Source organism: Ammospiza caudacuta, chromosome 16, assembly GCF_027887145.1.
Source record: "Ammospiza caudacuta isolate bAmmCau1 chromosome 16, bAmmCau1.pri, whole genome shotgun sequence".
Lineage (NCBI taxonomy): Eukaryota > Metazoa > Chordata > Aves > Passeriformes > Passerellidae > Ammospiza > Ammospiza caudacuta.
The window spans coordinates 14,822,150-14,840,883 of NC_080608.1; the positions used below are offsets into that span (position 1 = coordinate 14,822,150).

Below are 18,734 nucleotides of genomic sequence, written 5' to 3' on the forward strand. Positions count from 1 at the left end.
TTAAAGAGACAGAAATATGAAGCAGCTGCCTTAAAGCCAGTGGAATATCTCCAAATTTACATCCTTATAACTAAATGAAGACTTCTGTGCCTTTCCCTACAAAAAAATACTCAGCTAAAAGCATAGCTCTTGTAATTTCTGACTACATGTATGGTCCTAATTTTATATTGAATTTGGCACTAAAACAGATTAATAAGGTATGATAAATAACTAATTTCTCCAAACTGGAAGAAAGGAAGAACATCACCCCTGCAGCTTGTCTTCTAGGGCAAAAGATGTTAAGATAACATAAGTTATCTCTGCTCTTCCCTTTGCTGCATTAATCTCTCTTTACCTGCTTAGCTGTCACCTGCAGAACTTGTGCCTGACACAGTTATTTGGATTGATTTCTATGAATTAATTTTATTTTCTCTGTTTTAGGCAGGGGAAGCCAGGAATTGGACTGCAAGGATGCACCTCTGCCTCCAGAAACTTTGGTGAGGAGTTCAGGCAGCCCCGGCAGCAGCTACCCTGGAGATGCATATTAATGAGACAAACAAAATAAAAACCCAGCCCTGCTGTGTCCTAATCCCTTGTGGCCCAGGCAGCAGGGGCAGTTTGGGGGCTGAGCTCGGGCTCTGCTCAGCACTGGGGTTTCTGTGCTCCCTCCAAACTCCAGCTCTGAGAACCCAGCTGGTTCTCATTTCCAAACAAGCAGCTTCTCTATCCCCAAGTGCTAAAGAAAATAATCCCAGCAATCCATGACTACACGCTTTCACAGGGACAGCAGTGAGAATTTGATTGTAGAGATAATTAAAGTCATTCCTGAAACTTGCAAGGAAAAGAAGCCAGGGGGAGAGGAGGGGGCCAACAGGGACAACAATGCTCATGTTTAGCTCGTGTTTAAATTCAATGAAGTTTGGAGAAGTGGGGACACACACACTACTTTTAGGGAATTTGTTTTCCTGAAAATTCTCTCTTCTTCACCCTAACAGTTACAATTTGCAAAGAAAATGTGATAGACTGTGGCAAGTAGGAAGATTAGGATGAGGTTTGGAGCCTGGCTGTTCTTAATTTGGCAAGAGTATCCAGAGGGAAATGCTTTCACATTCTGGTAAACTTGAATAAAATTACATACAGCCACTTCGATTAGAAGGGTTTAAAGGGAAATGATACCATAAAAGCAATAAACCCAACCGCTATCTGCTTCAAACACTGAAAACATCTTTTTAAAATTAATGTTTCCTGCAGCCCTGCCATGAGTTAGGTCTGAAATAATTTTAATATTAACAACACTCAGGAGCAGGTCAATCTAGAGCCAATCACACAACTGCATTAGTCTTCCACATCTTTCCAAATGTCCTCTGCATCTTTCCAAAACAGTGGAGTAATTTACACCACTCCAGCTGGTGTAAATCAGCAGGGTGTCCCTGGCATCAGGAGAGATGGGAAGCACTGGCCTCACCGAAAAATAATCACAATGATTATGATTAAAAGGGAAAAAAAAAAAAAAAAGAACCACACCAAAAACCAAACAACAAAAATAAAAGCTTGCTCCCAGCAAAGCCAAATTGTACAACCCCCGTGTCACACATCTGCTCTGACCCTCGCCATCCTGAAATGGGTGTGAAATCCAGAGATGGAGAGAAAGAGTCTAAAGCACTTGTAATCTCTCCCTCTGCACTATCTGCCTTGAGCAGGAAGGAGGGATCTGCTCAATGAGAGCTATTCAGGGCCTCTCAATTAACCTGATTAGTTCAGCACGCTGCTCTCATGAATGACACCTTATCTTGGAAATGAAGGAAAAAAAACTTCCTTCCCTCTGGAGGCACAGGCGGCCCCCAAAGCCAGCACAGCAGTGCCCACGGGCCAGGTCCCCATCACCCCGGGAGCTGCTTTGGGTGGCAGGGCCAGGCAGCCCAGGTGGCCCAGGCAGGCAGGGGGTGCCCTCTTTGGGGCCCATCCAGGCACATGAAGGGATTTGGTGGCACGGGGACCCTCCCGGGGCGGCCGCAGGTACCGCGACCCCGGGGACGCTGCGCAGTGTCGGAGTCTGGAGCTCGTTTCACAGGTGACACATTAATGAGCAATAACTGGGTTACCATGGCGAAAAACATTCCCAAAATTCTCTTTTGTTTCCCTGAGAATAGTCTCCCTATATTTTTTTTTCCCTCCAAATCATGCCACTCTGCAATAACACAAATATTAACCAACGTTATTCTTTCATTATTCTTTCAAGTGGGAATGTCAACAAGGCTGATTGTTACACACAAACTCCAAGGATTAATCAGGGAAAATAGGTATCTCAATTACAATTATAATGCTGAAAACTCAAATTTATGAATGGCCAGCCAACTTTGAAGACATTTATTAGGGAAATTCCGATAACTTCAAAAGTATTAATGTACTAATGAAACATTAGGGCATGATGTATTAATGCTCTTGTAATTTCTGACAAATTGAGTTACCATTGTCACAGCAGGGCAATCCTTCAGGAAAAAAAAAAGGAAAGTTCCTCTCTCCTGCCACGTGGTACACGACAGATGACAATTTACGTACACATAATGGGGTTCAGCAAGAAGTTTTCCTCCTACACCACAGTACAGTTTATTCCATTTTTCAGAATGCCAGAGCTATTATGGAGCTCACTGTGCTTAAAAAAAAAAAAAAAAAAAAAAAAAAAAAAAAAAGCCTTGGGATTATCTTCCTAAACAGCTCCATAGGGAAGAGACTCTCCCATTGTGCATCCCTCACTCAGCAGCCTCAGAGTACAGCAGGACCCAGTAACACCAGGCCATGGTACCACAGAAAGAACCAGAGATAAAAAGCTTTACAGAGCTGCTTTTAACACATAAACCCCAGCATGACAAACAAATTCTTCCCAGACCACAGACAACTCCAGGACACTAATTTATAACGCAGCTGAATTTTCTCATTTTTCTTTAAAAAAAGGGGTAAATCCTGATCCAAGCTGCAGGTCCTTTCCTTCTCCTGCCTGTAAAACCTCCAGAAAGATATTCCAGGGTGTAGACTCCCCTCTGCAGCCAAATCCCAGCTTGTGCAGGATTGTGCCAGAGATGTGGAGGCACCTGGAGCAGCTGGGAGGAGAAGCGACCATCAGATCTTAATAGCTCTGAGTGTGGCTAATTTTATTCTTCTTTCAGAGCAAAGAACTTTATAATGAATAAAGAATACATTTTTTCTCTCCTTGTGTCATCTTTCTACAAAATTTGAACTAGGTAAAGTGGTTTTTAACATCCACTTATCAAAGTGACTTAACATCTGGGAAGTCAGCCAATGGTTATGTAGTGATGCAGATGCCAAAAATTCTGCCTGAAGGATTATATTGAGGGAGTTTACAGAGGAGACCTGACTCAGCTGGGTGGAAGTTGATGGTTATCCTGGTCAGGAGAGCCTGAGAGTCTCCCTGCAAAACCATGGATAAAAATTAAGCAAAAGTATTGTGTTTTAAATAGCTTATTTTTAACCCATTGTAGACACTGGCTGTATCCTGCACCAGTAACATTTTTCAAAAGGCAGATTTTGGAATCAAAAGATTAATAGTTTGTCAAAGTCCAACAGAAGGTGGAACAGAAAATTATTTTCTCCCTCTAACAGTTGTTGAGGTAACACTAAGAGGAAGATAATTTTTTGATTGCTAGACACTCACATTGGAATATTAAGTCTTTCTAACATTTAGTTATATAAAATTAATCAGTTCCAGGGTCACAATCATGTCACAGAAGGATGTCGTCTTCTTTTTCTTAATTAGTCTTTGAAAAACATGACCTGAACATTCATCTAATTGAATTATCTGTTTAGCTGAATGTTTGTAACTCTGCTTGGAAAGTCAAGGTGAGAGGAGCTCTAGGAAAACCCAAGAATCAAGCAAGCCAATACAACCCTGGCATTGTAGCATCAATGCCAGGGTTATTTTTTTTTTTTGGTAGCACCATTTTTCATCTCTTTTTAGCCCAGCGTGGCAGTGGAAGAATTAAAGAAAACAATAAAAGAACAACTGAGTGTACAGGGTAGGATTTACTGGCATTTACTTTTAATTCTATGGTCCTTTGCTCTGTGGCTTATCAGCCCTATGTCAGCCCTTTTTCCTCCTTTATATTTCATGAGGGGACCCACATGCTGGTACTGAGAGACAGAGCCCAAGTGTCTATAAGCTTTTTGTCAGGTAAAAAGAGAAGAAAAAGGAAAGGAACAAGAGGAAAAGCAAAGCTAAGAGGCATCTATTAGATGTCACTAGGCTTTTGTATTCATGTCAATGATTCAGGATTAGAGTATTTGAAATAATCTTATTGAGAGAACTCAAAAGCCCCACAGAGGGAAAGCCTGCTCGGTAGCATATGGCAGAGCAGCAGACAATATCTTATTAAGGATGTGTTAGCTAACACCATTACTTTTTATATTACATTACTGAACTCTGGTGCCTCAGCCCGTTAGCGAGATGCCGTAGTTGTGGAATGCCACATTGGACGTGTTCTTACAAACCCTCCAAGATTTGGCTGGGCCTCCTGGCACAGTGGGGGTGGGGAAGGGGGGTGGCAGTGGGATGCTGCTCCCTCAGCCCTCCCCAGAGCCCTGGGAAGGGGGAATGATGTTCCCAAAGGAAGGGGACAGCACGCAGTGCCCTGCCACCCTCCCCGCTTCAGGTCACCTCCCCTCTGGGAAAAACACGGGGTACAGAGGGCAGCTGCTGCTCCAGCCCCAACAAAAAATCCCAAACTATTGCCAGACTCTGCTTCTTGTCAGATGAAGGGAATTTAATTTTGTTATAGTGAATGCTCTTAGTCTAAAAATCTTTCTTTGCTCTTGGACAAAAGCTTGTAATTGGAGAAATAGCTCTTTTTAAAGTTATCTTCATCTGCCTACACCTTTAGAGGCAGCAAGAAACCAAAGACAAAACAGCACTGTTCATAGCATTTCAATGATTGCTCTGAAAGGCTCTATATCTGGGTCACCTTACTGCAGTTCAGTATATAACTTCAGTGATTTGATATAAAGCCTTTTAATAACTAATTTCATATCATTCACATATTAACAGCAACAGAAAATTCATATTCACATTTTCTATTTCCAAACATCGTTTTTAAAAAATGGATAGAAAATTATTCATTCCACTTTAAAAAGTAAAAACCTGTAAAATACTGTCCTTAGCAAAAAAGTAAACACCCAGTTGATACAGTAATATATTCTGATCACAAACTACCTATGCAAAGTTGCTAATGTGACACACTGGGAACTTTGTATGGGTTTTCTGTACTTTTCCAGAACTGTTACAGAAAAAAATATCATGATGTTACAAGGAAAGAGGAAAATTCATACCAACATTTCCCACTACTACGACAGAGACGTGCTGCCTTCTGAGGACAGCGTTAAAAACATTTCTAGAAATTTGGTCATGATTTGCACAGTAACCTACAAGCGTTTCTTACTCTCTTTTAACTTTATTAGTTAGATGTTGTATTAAAATTAAATACTTCCAGCAGGCAGAAGTGCCTGTGAATTTAACATAGTTATTTAAATAAGTGTGGCCAATTACTTATAAGAATACATTTTGGTGGCTGGAACATGAAAACATTTATGAAAACTCACAGGAAGAAAACTACTCACACACCTCAGCTCCTGCAGAATAAAGCTTGGGTTGTGTTTTTATCCAGTAAACACTGAGATAGAGCTGAGATACATTTTTCATGTTCAGAGGAATTTTAGCTAATCTGCATTAAAACTGAGGATGATCTTTGCAAATACATTTCCCCATTGCTCTTATTCATGTATGCATTCCCACTGTGACAGCAAATATGGAAATAAATCAGGTGTTAAGATGGAAGAGGAAATTTATCCACTCCAGAAACTATGTGTGTATATATATGCATATGAGAAAAAGACAGGGGGTTTTTTTCACCCTCAAAAAATCCCCACTCTTGAGAGAGAAGAGCTGGTACTGAGCTGCATGGAGCCAGGGAGCCCACTGTGCCCAGCACATCCTCCCTGCTGCAGGACACGCTTTGAAGAAGGAGTTCATATTAAGAAATCGATAGGTATGAAGAGCACATTTGAAGTTTTGTGACAAGAAACAAAGGGATGGATCCCCCTGCCAGGCTCTGGGCTCCTACTGGGGCCAGAGCTTTCCTGGTGCTGCAGGAGGTCACTGCACCAACATTTTTAAAGCACCTCCAACATCAAATACCCAAATCCTGACACCAGAATGGAGCAGCAGAATAATCCATGAGGTCTCAGTTAGATCCCTTTGCACAAGAAGATCCACAGGGTCTTCAGGATAGACTTCAGGACTAAAACAAACCAATTCAGTCTCTAAACTTGTTAACTCTCACTGAGAAGGAGATTTTCAGGAAGAGCTCAAGGGACTCACTGGCCTTGGGGCAGCAGGGCCAGCACATCCCATTGTGCACTCAAGTCACAGCTGGCCAAGCCCGTGCCTGTGGGTGAACACTAACAGACAAATGCCAAAATCAGCAATCTTGTCTTCAGTTCCCCTCATCCCCAGGACATTTACCACAAGCTTTTTAGTCTGCCTAGAAAAAATCTCAAGTTTTATTCTGCATCAGGGCAACCATTTTTCTTCAGGAATGGGATCATCTCCCTACTTAGAAATTACAGAGCATTCAGCACAATGAGCCCGCTTTGCAATAGAAGCCTCTGCTACATCACCAATTCTATGAAATAGTAATAATCAAACATAAGATCTCAGTTAACTAAAGCCCCAAACACTAGCTGGGGATTCAAAAGGCATCATTGAGAGAAGCAAGTAACTATTAGAGTAGTGTGAAATGTTTGCAGTGAAACCCAAAACCATATAAGGCTTGCCTGGTTTGGGATTTAATAACAAACTGAAAACTCAGAACAGGTTTGCTAAGAAACTCACAAACCTTCTGAGTGAAGCTCAGACCAAATTAAGGTTTTGCATAATACTTCTGAGATCACACAAAAATTCTTGTACTTGGAGGCAGAGAGAAGAGTAATCAAACAAACAATAAGCAGAAGCTGGTTTGACCCTGACCAAGTTCATTCAGCCCCAAGAGCAAAATAAAGGAATTTATAAGCAGCAGTGATATGTGCCAACCCCAACAGGCTGAAACCAAGAGATTTTTGCAAGAATCCTTGCAAAGTTACCCCCAGCTCTAGTGATTTCATCACCAGAAACAAGGCTGACACCACATGCATGAGGAGCACTCCTAGAGAGGCAAGCATGCAAGCCTGAATCTCAGTGTGAGAAGCATCTACTGATCAGTCTCCCATTTATCTCACAAGAGCTCAAAATGCCTTTGGTTGCCTAAGTCATGTGGGAAATGTTCTGGGTAATGCTTCTCAGCTGCATCAATCACAAGCAAATCCTGGAGGATGTGTGTTTGGGTCCCTCCCCTCTCAGAAATGTGTGGGCTCCCGGAGCTCACATACAGCACTGGAGGCCAACTTCTGTCTCTGAACACCCTGCTCAGAGGCCCAGGGGGTTTAGGCAGCACAGCCTGAAAAGACAGCCTGGGAGACATCTCTGTGCAGTGCTGGGGGTAGTTCTGTCACCCAGCTTCTGCTCCTCTGACTCCTCCCTGATGGATCAATAACTCCCATCTAGCTCTGGAAGGGGCACAGCAACTGGGAGGTGTGGGCTGCTTTCCAGCACAGAATTCCAGATAACAGCCAAATATTCACATCCAGGGACACTTTGCACTTAGGATGTCTATCAGTGCTCCATGCCTGCCCTCCTGCTCCTTCTGTGGGAAAACACACCCAAGGAGCCAGCAGTGATGGGACCCCCAGGCTCCCACAGCCCATCCCTGGTGCGAGCAAGGGGGAGCAGACACTGCTTCCCCTGACCCCACACAGCCAGGGGGACAAGGATAGCACCAGGACAGGGCAGGAACCTGCACTCCTGCCAAGGAGCCACTGCCAGAGCATCTGGCATCTCCTGCCACTTTGCTGTGCCACGTGATGAGCCCACATCCCTGCAGGCTGGTGGGGATCAGCTGCAGCACTGACCCCATCCCCTACAGCAAAGCATCCCTCAGCAAAACCCACCTCATCCCCTCCCCTACATCTCCTTCCCCCTCTCTCCAGACATTGAAAGCTACTGCAAAATGCATTATTTGCCCATCTACTTAAGCAGTGTGTTTGTGGGGAGGATGCAGGGAGTGTGATACAGTCCTCCCAGTCACTTTTCCACCTGCCTGGCATTTAGGATGAAAAGATGATCAGGCTTGTAAAATACAATCCACTACCTGATGACTTGTAAAGCAGTAAAACAGAGGCAATGAGTTTTTCATGTCCTTGCACAGTGAAATTCTACCCACAAACATAAAACTTTTCAGGTTACAGGCAGAAAGATTTCAAACCCATCTGTAGGTGAGTTGGCTGGGTGTGCTGGGACAAGTTACAGAGAGCCCAGATGAGCATCCTGCACATGTTGGAAGCACAGAGGTCTTGCAGACACTGGTAGGGGCTCATGCATTAAAATGTACTTTGGTGTCATCTGATATCAAGGTATAGGAAATATTACAGCCTCCAACCCATGAGTCCCCACCCCTGCCTCATGGACAAGAGCTGTGATGGCACAGGAAAGGCACAAAACTCCTCAGTGCTCCCAAAGTGCATCCAAAATACCACATGAAGACCTTCAGTGTATCACCAGAGCAGGGCCAGGAGAAGCCCTGGCCATCCCCTGCCACCAAAGGTCACACAGTCCCTCCCAGGGCAGCTCCAGCACAAAACCCCTTGACTTCTACCTCACCTAAAGATTATCAATCCAAAAGATAGACAGTGGCCAGATTCTCAGTACAGGTGCTGCCTCTATTGGTAAATATTAGCAAAGCCAATCCCAGGTCACTGTCACCAGCCTGGGATGAGCCAGGAGCTGCCTGTTTCAGCCCTTTTTCCATGCAATGTCTCAAGCCAGATATATATGATATATATGGTATATATATTTTTTCTGCCGCTATATTTGGGGTTGCAGTGGCAATTCCTATTTTATCAGTCAGTAGGACTCCTATTGACTGGATGCAGCCGTAAAAGGCAAAGAAGCCCCAGCAGGCACCAGTAACACCATTAAATATCGGTCCTGACAATGGTAAATTTGGTTTAAAAGTTTAGAACACAGTGCCAAGAGAGGAGCCTTTTACCTGAACCAAGGAATAACATAAAGCCCCACTTTCTCCCCTATGTGACTTTTGTCATTATCATCTTTTCTGATTCTTACAAAGCAAACCTAATTAGGAAGCTCTCTCATTAGTCTTCCAGAAAAATTAGCACAGCTTATGCTAATTACTCCTGTAAAATTTAATAAACTCGTTGAAATGGGAATAGTCTAATGAGGTTTTATTTATTGAACTAAGATAACTGTAAGGAAAAAGGTTAGGATACCAGGATATCCAGAGTGGTAATAAAACTACAATTTATTCAATTTCTTCACAGGAATTTTATTGCGAACCTTTTAAATTCAAATATGAATTACAATTTGAAAGTTAAATCAATCTAGAATTTAATTTAATAACAGGAAGTGTTCTGTGTTTTCTTTAAGTGTGATTACAATACAGCCCTGCCACTGCACTCACAGGAGGAATTGTGCATTTGTATTGTGACAATAATACCCCTTTTAAAATGAGTTCCTGTTCATCAGATCTTCATCTCAACACATGTAACTGGATTAGCAATAAAATATACAGGCTATGCTAAGATGATACAGACACACACAGGTTTCCAAGAAACTTCCTTGGGATGACTACTCTGTAATCATAATAAACTAATTTTGTTCTCCAGAGAGAAAATTTAAATCACTGTTTTATATGAGTATAAATTTCTTTAGGCCCCTTTCATGGCTGTATCTGCTGATACTATAATAGAGCAAAGTATAAAACAATTTTATAAAGAATAAAGTCATATCCTTTTTCCAAACATGGCTACAGACTGTCTGTCTTTCTCAAAACCCACATTTTCATTAAAGAGAAATACACAATTTGATTTCACACATATCCAGGGTTTGAAGGAGAATACAGCACATGTAACTTGGAAGTTGCCAAAGAGCCTTTTCTCCAAGTTCACCAAACCACCACAAAGCCAGAGCCCTCTCTATCCCGAGTCCCTCCAGCCTCATCAAAGAGAATTAATCAATCCCAAATAGTATTCCAACTTGTCAGAAGAGGATAACATTTCCATGTAAGAGCATATGTCAAAAACCCCATGGATAGATTCTATGTTAAACTCTATGTTAGGTCAGAGTCTGTGGATTCACAAGATTTGATGCAAGAGTTAGATTAAATCCATAGGCAAAGACTTGATCAGAGCACCAGGCATGTGGGAGTGCTTTAGCCCAAATGGTAAATGAGTTCTCTAAGCTCAGTGCAAATAAAAATAACTAAATATGGCTTTGCATACCAATTGACATAATAGTTAAAAACTGAGAAGCGACAATGGAGCACAACCAAACACATGGCCTGACTTGTGCAGGCATTTTAATCACAGAACAATTTTACAGGACTCGTTTTCAGGTAAAAAGGCTCTGTAGAAATCACTTCATCCTTTCCAAACCAAAGGGGACAAGAAAAATGAATAGGATAAATGTCACAAGAAACATCACTAAAGCTACTAACTGTATAAAGCACATACTTGCTTGGCCTAAATTGTTTGAACTAGCCCCAGCCAAGAAAAGGTTTTAAGTACCCTACTGGGACAGATGCGAAGCGGCAACAATAGAAGCCACACTAATGCAATCCAGGTAACACAATCCTGTTTCAAAAACACAGGCAGGGCTAATTACAGTACTGCTGAGTCAAATTTCTTATGCCATTGCAACCCACAGGAACAGGTCAAAATCAAGTGTTATTCAAACCACAGTCATATCAACCTCCTGTATCAAAGTCACAATTTAAAACCAAGTGAAGAACTTAAAAGCTTAACCCATTCACAAGCCAAGTGTGATTCAGTGCGGGTGGCGAGGCAGGGTTTGTGTTATCAGCTTTGAATTGTGTTTACCTTGCATTTTAAGAAGAAACTTCAAAATTGGTAACTATTGCATCAACTCATGTAAAGACTGAGGTACAGATCACTGCTAGAAGTTAAAGCTGGGTTTTTTCCTGTACCTATTTTCCTCATTTTGCAGGAAGCATGCAACAGACAGCATCTCTGGCTTTCAAAATTTAAAATTATCTGCAACTGGCAGTTTTGCATACTAGATAGTTAAACAAAATATTTCTGTAAACCTGCCATTAGCATCTTAACATCTCACTTTCCAGTACAATGAAAAATTCATGTGAATTTTGTAGCTTTCATGTTGCTCAAAATGCCACTCTAACACCATGTTTATAGTGTTCAACTCTGCAGCATGCTTATAAAACACAGCTCTGTACAGGTTTCACTGGGGGGCTTTCCCCCACACACACTTCCTCTGGTGCTACCTGATGCTCAGAGAAGATGAAAATATGCCTAGTAAAATAGATAGGGATATCTTCAGAGATTTAAACATTCTCAGGATGACTTATTACAGCTAATCAAAACATCTGCTATAAGCATCCAATAAAAGCACTTTCCTACCCAACCCATCCAAGAACTGGGAGCTGGGATGAGCACAAAGCTCTGGACTGCTCTCCAGTGGGCCCCCCAACACATCAAACCCACCTGACCTTCTTTCATAAAATGGATGCTCTGGCATGGAAGATTCTAAGAACTTCATGCAGCAAACATAATTCAGACAGCAATGCAAGGAGAGGCAAATGCTCTGTGCCCTCATCCCTGTGTGTTTGGGGTCCCTCTATTCACAGCTCAGTGCAGGGTGTTGCTTTCCCCAGCTCTGACAGACCCTTTTGGTGCTTGGTGGCCATTTAAGTCCTCTGGAGCAATGCTGCACAATACCCTGGCTATCCCTCACGGCTTTGGACAACACATTTGGACAATAAAAAATGTAAAAATGGCTCTTTGGCTACCATTTTGCATAATTGGCGAGCAACAGAAACTACACATGGCCCAGAACAACAGGAATAGATGTATTGTACTACAATGATTTACTCAGTGATGTCAGATTAGCAATATGGATCTGTTTAAAAACACAATAATTAAGACAGGCAAAAATGAATTAATCAACTGACAATACAGTCAAAATAGTATTCCAACCAAAGAAAATAAGAGGAGGGAAAAAACCTTACATTGCAGATCTATTTTCTTAACTGTTTTTATGCATAAATAAAAGCCTTAAAATGTAGATGGATTGCATCCAACAGAACTACAGTAGCTAAGTGATAATGATTCAAACATTTTTCAAATAAAAGTTAAATATTTATAGGCACCCAACCACATTTCATAAATCACAAACTATTATTATTTTATTCCTAAAGCTTCTCTGGCATAGCATGTGAATTGAGTCACAGAAAGTCAGAAAGAAAAATCTCCTCTTTATGCACATGAATCAGTTACAAGAGCTGGAGCTCTCCACAGCGCAGGGCGCTCCAGTATCCCTACATTTTCCCACATATGGCCCTTCCAAGGCAATCACAACTGCAAAGCACAACTAATTCTGTATCAAAAAAACCCAAAATTTCATCCACATATCCTCCTAATTCTTCCCCATTAGCAACACGGGGCAGGTGTTTCATTATAACGAGGAGAGGGAGGAAGAGGAAAAAAAATGGAAGGAAACAATAGCAGTCCTTACCTGTCAATTATCACTGGATCTGATGGAGTCTCATTTCTGTTGCCACAGCTTTTCTTGTCACAACAGCGGCTACAGAGCAAAAGCGAAAGGATTTAGTGCGACCATTACACTGTAAAATCATCATTACGAACATGTTGGGTTCAAATTGCCGGCTCGAGTTACCCTGCCGGCCCTGCCTGCAAATCAGTCAAATGCACTGGGTCACATATGGGTTAATTACGGTGTTTAACTTCTTGCACAGCTGGTTAGCAACAGAAAATATAAAAAGAGAGGGGTTTTGCCCCTTTCACAAATAATAATTCAAGGATTGCCCAAAACAGGGAGAGCTGCCTGTTTGTAGCCTCTTTTCCGCGGGGTTTAACAGTTGTCCCGCAGATGCTGGCACACAAAATAAGGCAGATTTTTCCCTGCTGAGCCTGGTTTTTACATTTGCTTAACGCTTGTGTTACACATCCACAAGATATTCCCGCTTCCACACAATTCCCAGCTACTGGCAAGCCTCCCCCCCAAACTCCGAAAGCACAATTATTCTCCCTCTAAGAAGCACTGGTGTTAATGGGGGAGCTGAAATGCAAGCAGCAGCAGCAGCTTTTTATGCTCGAGCGCGCCTGTTTCCCCAAGTTTTCCGAGCATGTTAATGATCACTAATGCCACGGAGAGCTCTGCTCCAGCGGCTGCTGCCCTGCGTCAGGTCAGATACAAAGCAGGCATGTGAAATATAAGCTCCATCTCCCAAAGCTCTGCTCCATGGCTGACCTCGAGGCTGGGATTCTTTTTGAGCTAAGGTGGCTCATTGTTTCCCAAGAGAAGTTAAGTTGGTGGGTTTTGATGATTCCTTGTCAAGTGTTGTTTTTGGTAAGGAGGTGTAAATAAATATATTGCTGGTGAGTTTATAGGTGAGGTACGTGTTCCTGCTCCAGGTGGGAATCCCTCCTGGTGCCTCTGGAGCTGTGGCAGAGAGCTGCCCTGCTCTTCCCACCAGCCCATGTAAACCCACGAGACCAAATCACAGCCACAAAGGTCAGCAATGCCTTTAGATTTCACCCACCCACTCACCCCAGGGAGGAAACCCCCATCTCACAAGGAAAGATCCTGTTTGCTGATGTACCTTAACAGAAACTCCCCCACTGAAGTCAAGACTTCAAGAAATAAAAAAAAAAAAAAATTAAAAATCAAGAAGTTCCTGACTTTCCCAAGTCCTTTTTGTCCCTAAGGACCTGCTGGACAAAGCATGGGCAGCTGCAGGGACCCCATCCCATGATGGCACCAAGTGTCAGGCGGTGAGGACCACCGCAGCTGCTCTCCCTGGCCAGACCTGGGCACATCTCAGGTTCATTAAACTTTCTGGTCAGCCTCAATCACACACAACCAAATCCTGGAAACCACTAAGTTTGTTCCCAGTGGCATCCTGGGGACCTGCACCTCGCCTGTATTTCAGCAGCTGTCAGGAGGGACCACTGCTCACTCTCCCTCTCAGATGAACTATTTTCCTTTCCCCAGAAGGTGGAAGAACATCAGGGCAGGAAGAAGCCCTCAGCAGTGCCACGCTATATAAATAGCCTTGTTGGGAGTATGACAAAGGTTCTCTTGTGTTGCTGAACAATAGAGTGAATAATATACAGTTACCCACCAAGATTAGCAATAAAGCAACTAACCACACTAAAGATAACAAAAAAGGGGCCTTTTACAAAAACAGCCTGTTTAAACATGGCTTTTTAAAAAATAATAATTTTGTTTTCAAAGAGAGGAAAATACATAATTCTTTTCACCGCAAAAAGCTTCAAGGCAACTATTCAGGGCTGAAACTTTTCACAGTTAACACATGTGCGGTATCTTCATTTTGGTGGAAGTTACATTGTTTTGGATTGCCAAAAAAAACTGCTTAATTTTACAGCACAATACCACAATTGATCCACCAGAAAATGCCAGAGCCTTGGCACACAAAATTTAGGAAGGAATAAAATATGCTGTAGGTAAATAGTCATGGGGACATTCAGGGGCTTTTTTGCCTATAAAAGGACTTGTCATTGGAGTGCAGCTAGAATGTGTGGGGTGAGAAAATTTACCCACAAACAAGGCAATAAAAACTGCTAATCATTTTTAAATGATTAAAATGTAATTAGAACCAGAGTTGGCACAAGTTAAGACAATGCAGTTCTTGTGACTGAAGTGAATCAGGGCTAGTCCTGACATTCTCCCAGCAGACTGGAGGGACAGAAATTGCCACACTTACTCAGGCAAGCAAAGGTTCCCAGGCTCCCAGCACAAGATGGGCAAATACCAGCATCCATACCGTGGGGCTCAGAGGTTGGCACCTTCCTGGGCATTAACCCAGAGGGATAGGCAGCCACGGCGGCCTGGGGACAGGGACACCTTGGTCTCACCTCCTGCCAAAAGCGTCAGGCACTGCCCAATGGGGACAACCCAGCTTTGAGAGCAGGGGAAGCACTTCACTGCTCCTCAGGTGGCCCCTTAATCGGGGTACCCTCCCAAAAGTGCACCCCAATAGTCCCAGGTGATAGCAGGAGACCTCACTCCATGACCACAGTCTGAGGGTGATGTGGAGGGGCTGCATGGCTGGCACATCCCACCATCGGGTGGCTCTAGCATGAAAGGAGACCCTGAATGTTCCTCCATGATCTAGAGAATTAAATTTTAGAATTCATTTGCCTTTTGTGTTTTTTTCCCCCTCCCTGCAACAGCAGAATTGGAGGTCTCTTCACTCTAGTTTTTCTATGCAGAGATTTAAAACATCACGCAGATCCTGAGTTTCAGACCTGGTTAAAAGTGCTTTTAATTCAATTTCCCTCAAAAGCTTTGGCTTTTAGTGCCTACTTAGCACTTGGAAATAAGTTCCTAAATATTCAGCACCCTTTCTTCTTTCCCTGAAAGAATTTTAAAATTCCCAGGAGCTTCTCCAAACCACTCAGAAACCCTCCAGCTCCCAGCAAGGCTCTGTGCAAGATCAGGGAGTGCCAGATCCTTGCAGCCATGAGGACAAGGACTCATCTTTGCTGTTCTTCCATGACACCTCTCCCCAGGTGGGGCCAGGAGCCACAGCTCAGACACAATGCCATGCTGGCCCACGTGAAAAGCCTACATAAATTGATTTATTGGTGGGGTTTGCTTGTTTTTAAAGCCAGTAATCCTTGGTAGTAATGCATCCTCCTGGCATTTCCCGCACCCACAGTCATTGCCATCCTCATGGCTCATTCCCGAACCCCTCACCATCCCTATCCTGCTCCTCCTCAGGCCACCACCACCCCCAAATGTATTGCTGCCTTTCTCCTCACCCAACCCTCTGGGGACCTGCTGCTCTGCTGTCTCCTTGCTCCCCATCATCCTCCTCCTCTTCCCTTCTGCAAGGATCTCAGCCTGGGCCCTCAGTTCGAGGCCTGCTCACCTCAGAGCCTCCCTTGCTGTGCGGGGCCTGGCGCCGCGGCCGGAGCGTCCCCATGCAGGAGCCCTGCTTTGTGCATCCCAGGGACAATGAACAATGAGGAATTTGGGGCCCATGGCACCTGGCCAGCACCAAGGAGACGTTGGCTGCCAGGCCGGGTGGGAGATGCCCAAGGTCCCAAGATGCCATCAGGATCCATGGCATCCCTGCCCCAAACAGGCTCCTCACCCTGCAGTGTGGAGGTGTGGGACCCCCCTGCCAAAACAGCTGTAGGATCTTTTTTTATACAGACAAAACCCATATTTTACTCCAACCTCATTCTCAGAAATCACTGAACCATTTTAGCTGAAACTTTCCAAAGAAAGTCAGCCTGAGGCTGACACCCTGCAAAGGATACTTCAGCCAGAACAGTTTAAGTTTGGCAAAGCTGTAAGCCACTGAAGGTTTCATAATGGAAATTGTTGAGGCAATATTAACTATAGATGTCCCTCCCCATGCTGCCTACAATACTAATAAATTCCACTGAGGTTGTGAATTCTCCCCAGCTATTAACATTTTCACCAACAGCGTAGATTTTTATATCTGACAAAACACAATGAAATCCTTTGAAATAAACAGCTACCTGAAGCAAACCTCAGCTTCGCTCTCCTACTACAGCCAGGACTCTCTTACACATTTGAATTCTTTGTCTCCTCCATGCCGTAGCTGTAGTACACTATAAATACCCAGCTTTGTCACATAAATGCAAAGTTTTATTGTGCAGTTAGCCTTGATAGAAAGCACTGCTGAAAGTTGTTTAGAAATTAAATATCTAAAACAAGCTATTTTAAAATACAGAGCCCTCACTATTTCATGTCTGAAATGAAGAAATTTCATCTTAGGGAGAGCAAGCTGTCTTTCACACCATATGGCTAATGGTAGTGCATAGCAATTAGCTGGGCTGATTAATGGGGAACAGACTCTAATTTTATGCTTATAATTGAGGCTGCATTTGCACCCCTGGTGCAAATTCAGCACATCCCAACTTCCACTTACAACAGGCAAGAAATCAAGAGAAACAGAATGGTGTGGAGAGAGAATTTTTTCCCATTCTAGACCCCTAAAGAGCATCAGATTTGCAATTTAAAAGCGTGTTAGCAGCACAATAGATGACAGATTTGTGCAATAGGGTCAAGCGGCCTGGTAAACAAACAGCACCCTCTTACACACGTATGGGCAGCAAAGGAAATGGGAAATATCTAATATGAGCTGTAAGAAATTTGAATATGGCTCCCCCACCCCGTCAGGAACACATTTGCCTACTACAGTCAGTTTGAGTTTTTTCTACCCCTCCACCTTATGGCTATGAAACACAAAACATGGGCTAGCAGTAAATAAATAGCAGAAGAATAAAGCTCCTGAGCCAGTGAATTTTAAGAACAAAGAAAGTGCAAAGTGCTTTAATAAAGGGAATGACTGCACATCTTTCCATGTTCCCAGAACAGAAATAATTTTGTCTCAGTCAAAGTATATTGAATGGCTGTAAATCTGTGATGTGGGCATTTGGTCTTCTGGTTAAAACTCAGCCCACTATATAAAGTTTTAATTTACTTCTTACACTTTATGTTTCCGAAGTATCTGTGAGGAAATTAATTCTTTAAAGTAGTTGGTTCTGGCTCAGTGAGTCATTCCTACCACCAAACCTTGCTGCTTAAGGATCAGGAGGACACATCACCCAGGACTAGTGGCAGATTCAGACCCTGACACTGCAGGCACTTGAACTTGTCCTTAATTTTACTCATGTGCCCAGTCCCACTGTTTTACTGGCCTCTTACAGGAGAAAAGTAAAAGGCACTTGAGTCTTATCAGGTCAGGGGCCTCCTTTAATATTTCCATGAATTGTTCCTAGCTAGGTATCCAGTGTGAAAGTCATGCTAATTGGGCCAATGAATTTTAGGACAATTACAAGTTGTCAACATGACTGGGATTCCATTTGAAAAGGCAGAAGTGGCCTGGAGTCCTCAGCAAAGCAGCAGAGGCTCCCAATGGCAGCAGAGGCTCAGGCACCTCTTGGAGCTGCAAACCAAGTTTTTTGGTTTCTTGAAAGAAGCAGCCTAGAAAAGCAAGACATGAAAACTAAAATCCCCCAAAATCCTGCTGCAAGGAAGAATTTGAGGGGGAAAGCTGTGCAGGGTTTCACCCAAACTGGCAGGGCAAGGAGAGCAATTCCTCTGCCTTCATCATGGGTTGCTACCCTCCCAGCAGGGTTTTAGCAGGAGGAGCTGTCAGTGGAGGACAAAACATGCAGATCCCAAGAATTTAAGGGGAAAAAAAAAAAAAAATCAACCAACAGAGAAGTTTCCATCTGAGTATTTTGTCAAAAACTCTCCCCTACCAGGAAACCCTCATCCAAGTTTATTCTTTTAGAAGTGGGTACTAGTTTTTACCCTCAAGTTACTCCTTTTTAGTAAATGTATTTTGTAAAAGTTACAACGCATGCAATGGCATTTTTACAGTCTTAAAACAACTGATTGTAACAATGAGCTTATGCAAGAATGCCTCGTCTTCCACCAGGGAATTATTTTCTGCCATCGAATAACATGTAACAAATGATTTTTTCAGACATGCAAAAAACACCCACTAACTTTAATGAGACTGAGAGGTCAAGCTCTCTGAGGTGGAGAAGGGGTCTGTGGTAAAAAGGAAGTA

The 18,734-nt window shown here is 43.0% G+C and overlaps 1 protein-coding gene across 3 annotated transcripts in view; it reads right to left on the reverse strand.

Moving 5' to 3' along the window:
- EBF1 (EBF transcription factor 1) overlaps positions 1-18,734 on the reverse strand; it is a 263,841-nt gene that overhangs the window by 232,496 nt on the left and 12,611 nt on the right. For all 3 annotated transcript variants that reach the window (XM_058815594.1, XM_058815593.1, XM_058815592.1), the window contains exon 6: positions 12,647-12,715. In XM_058815594.1, the coding sequence (XP_058671577.1) occupies positions 12,647-12,715 (69 nt within the window). The remainder of the gene's footprint in view (positions 1-12,646; positions 12,716-18,734) is intronic.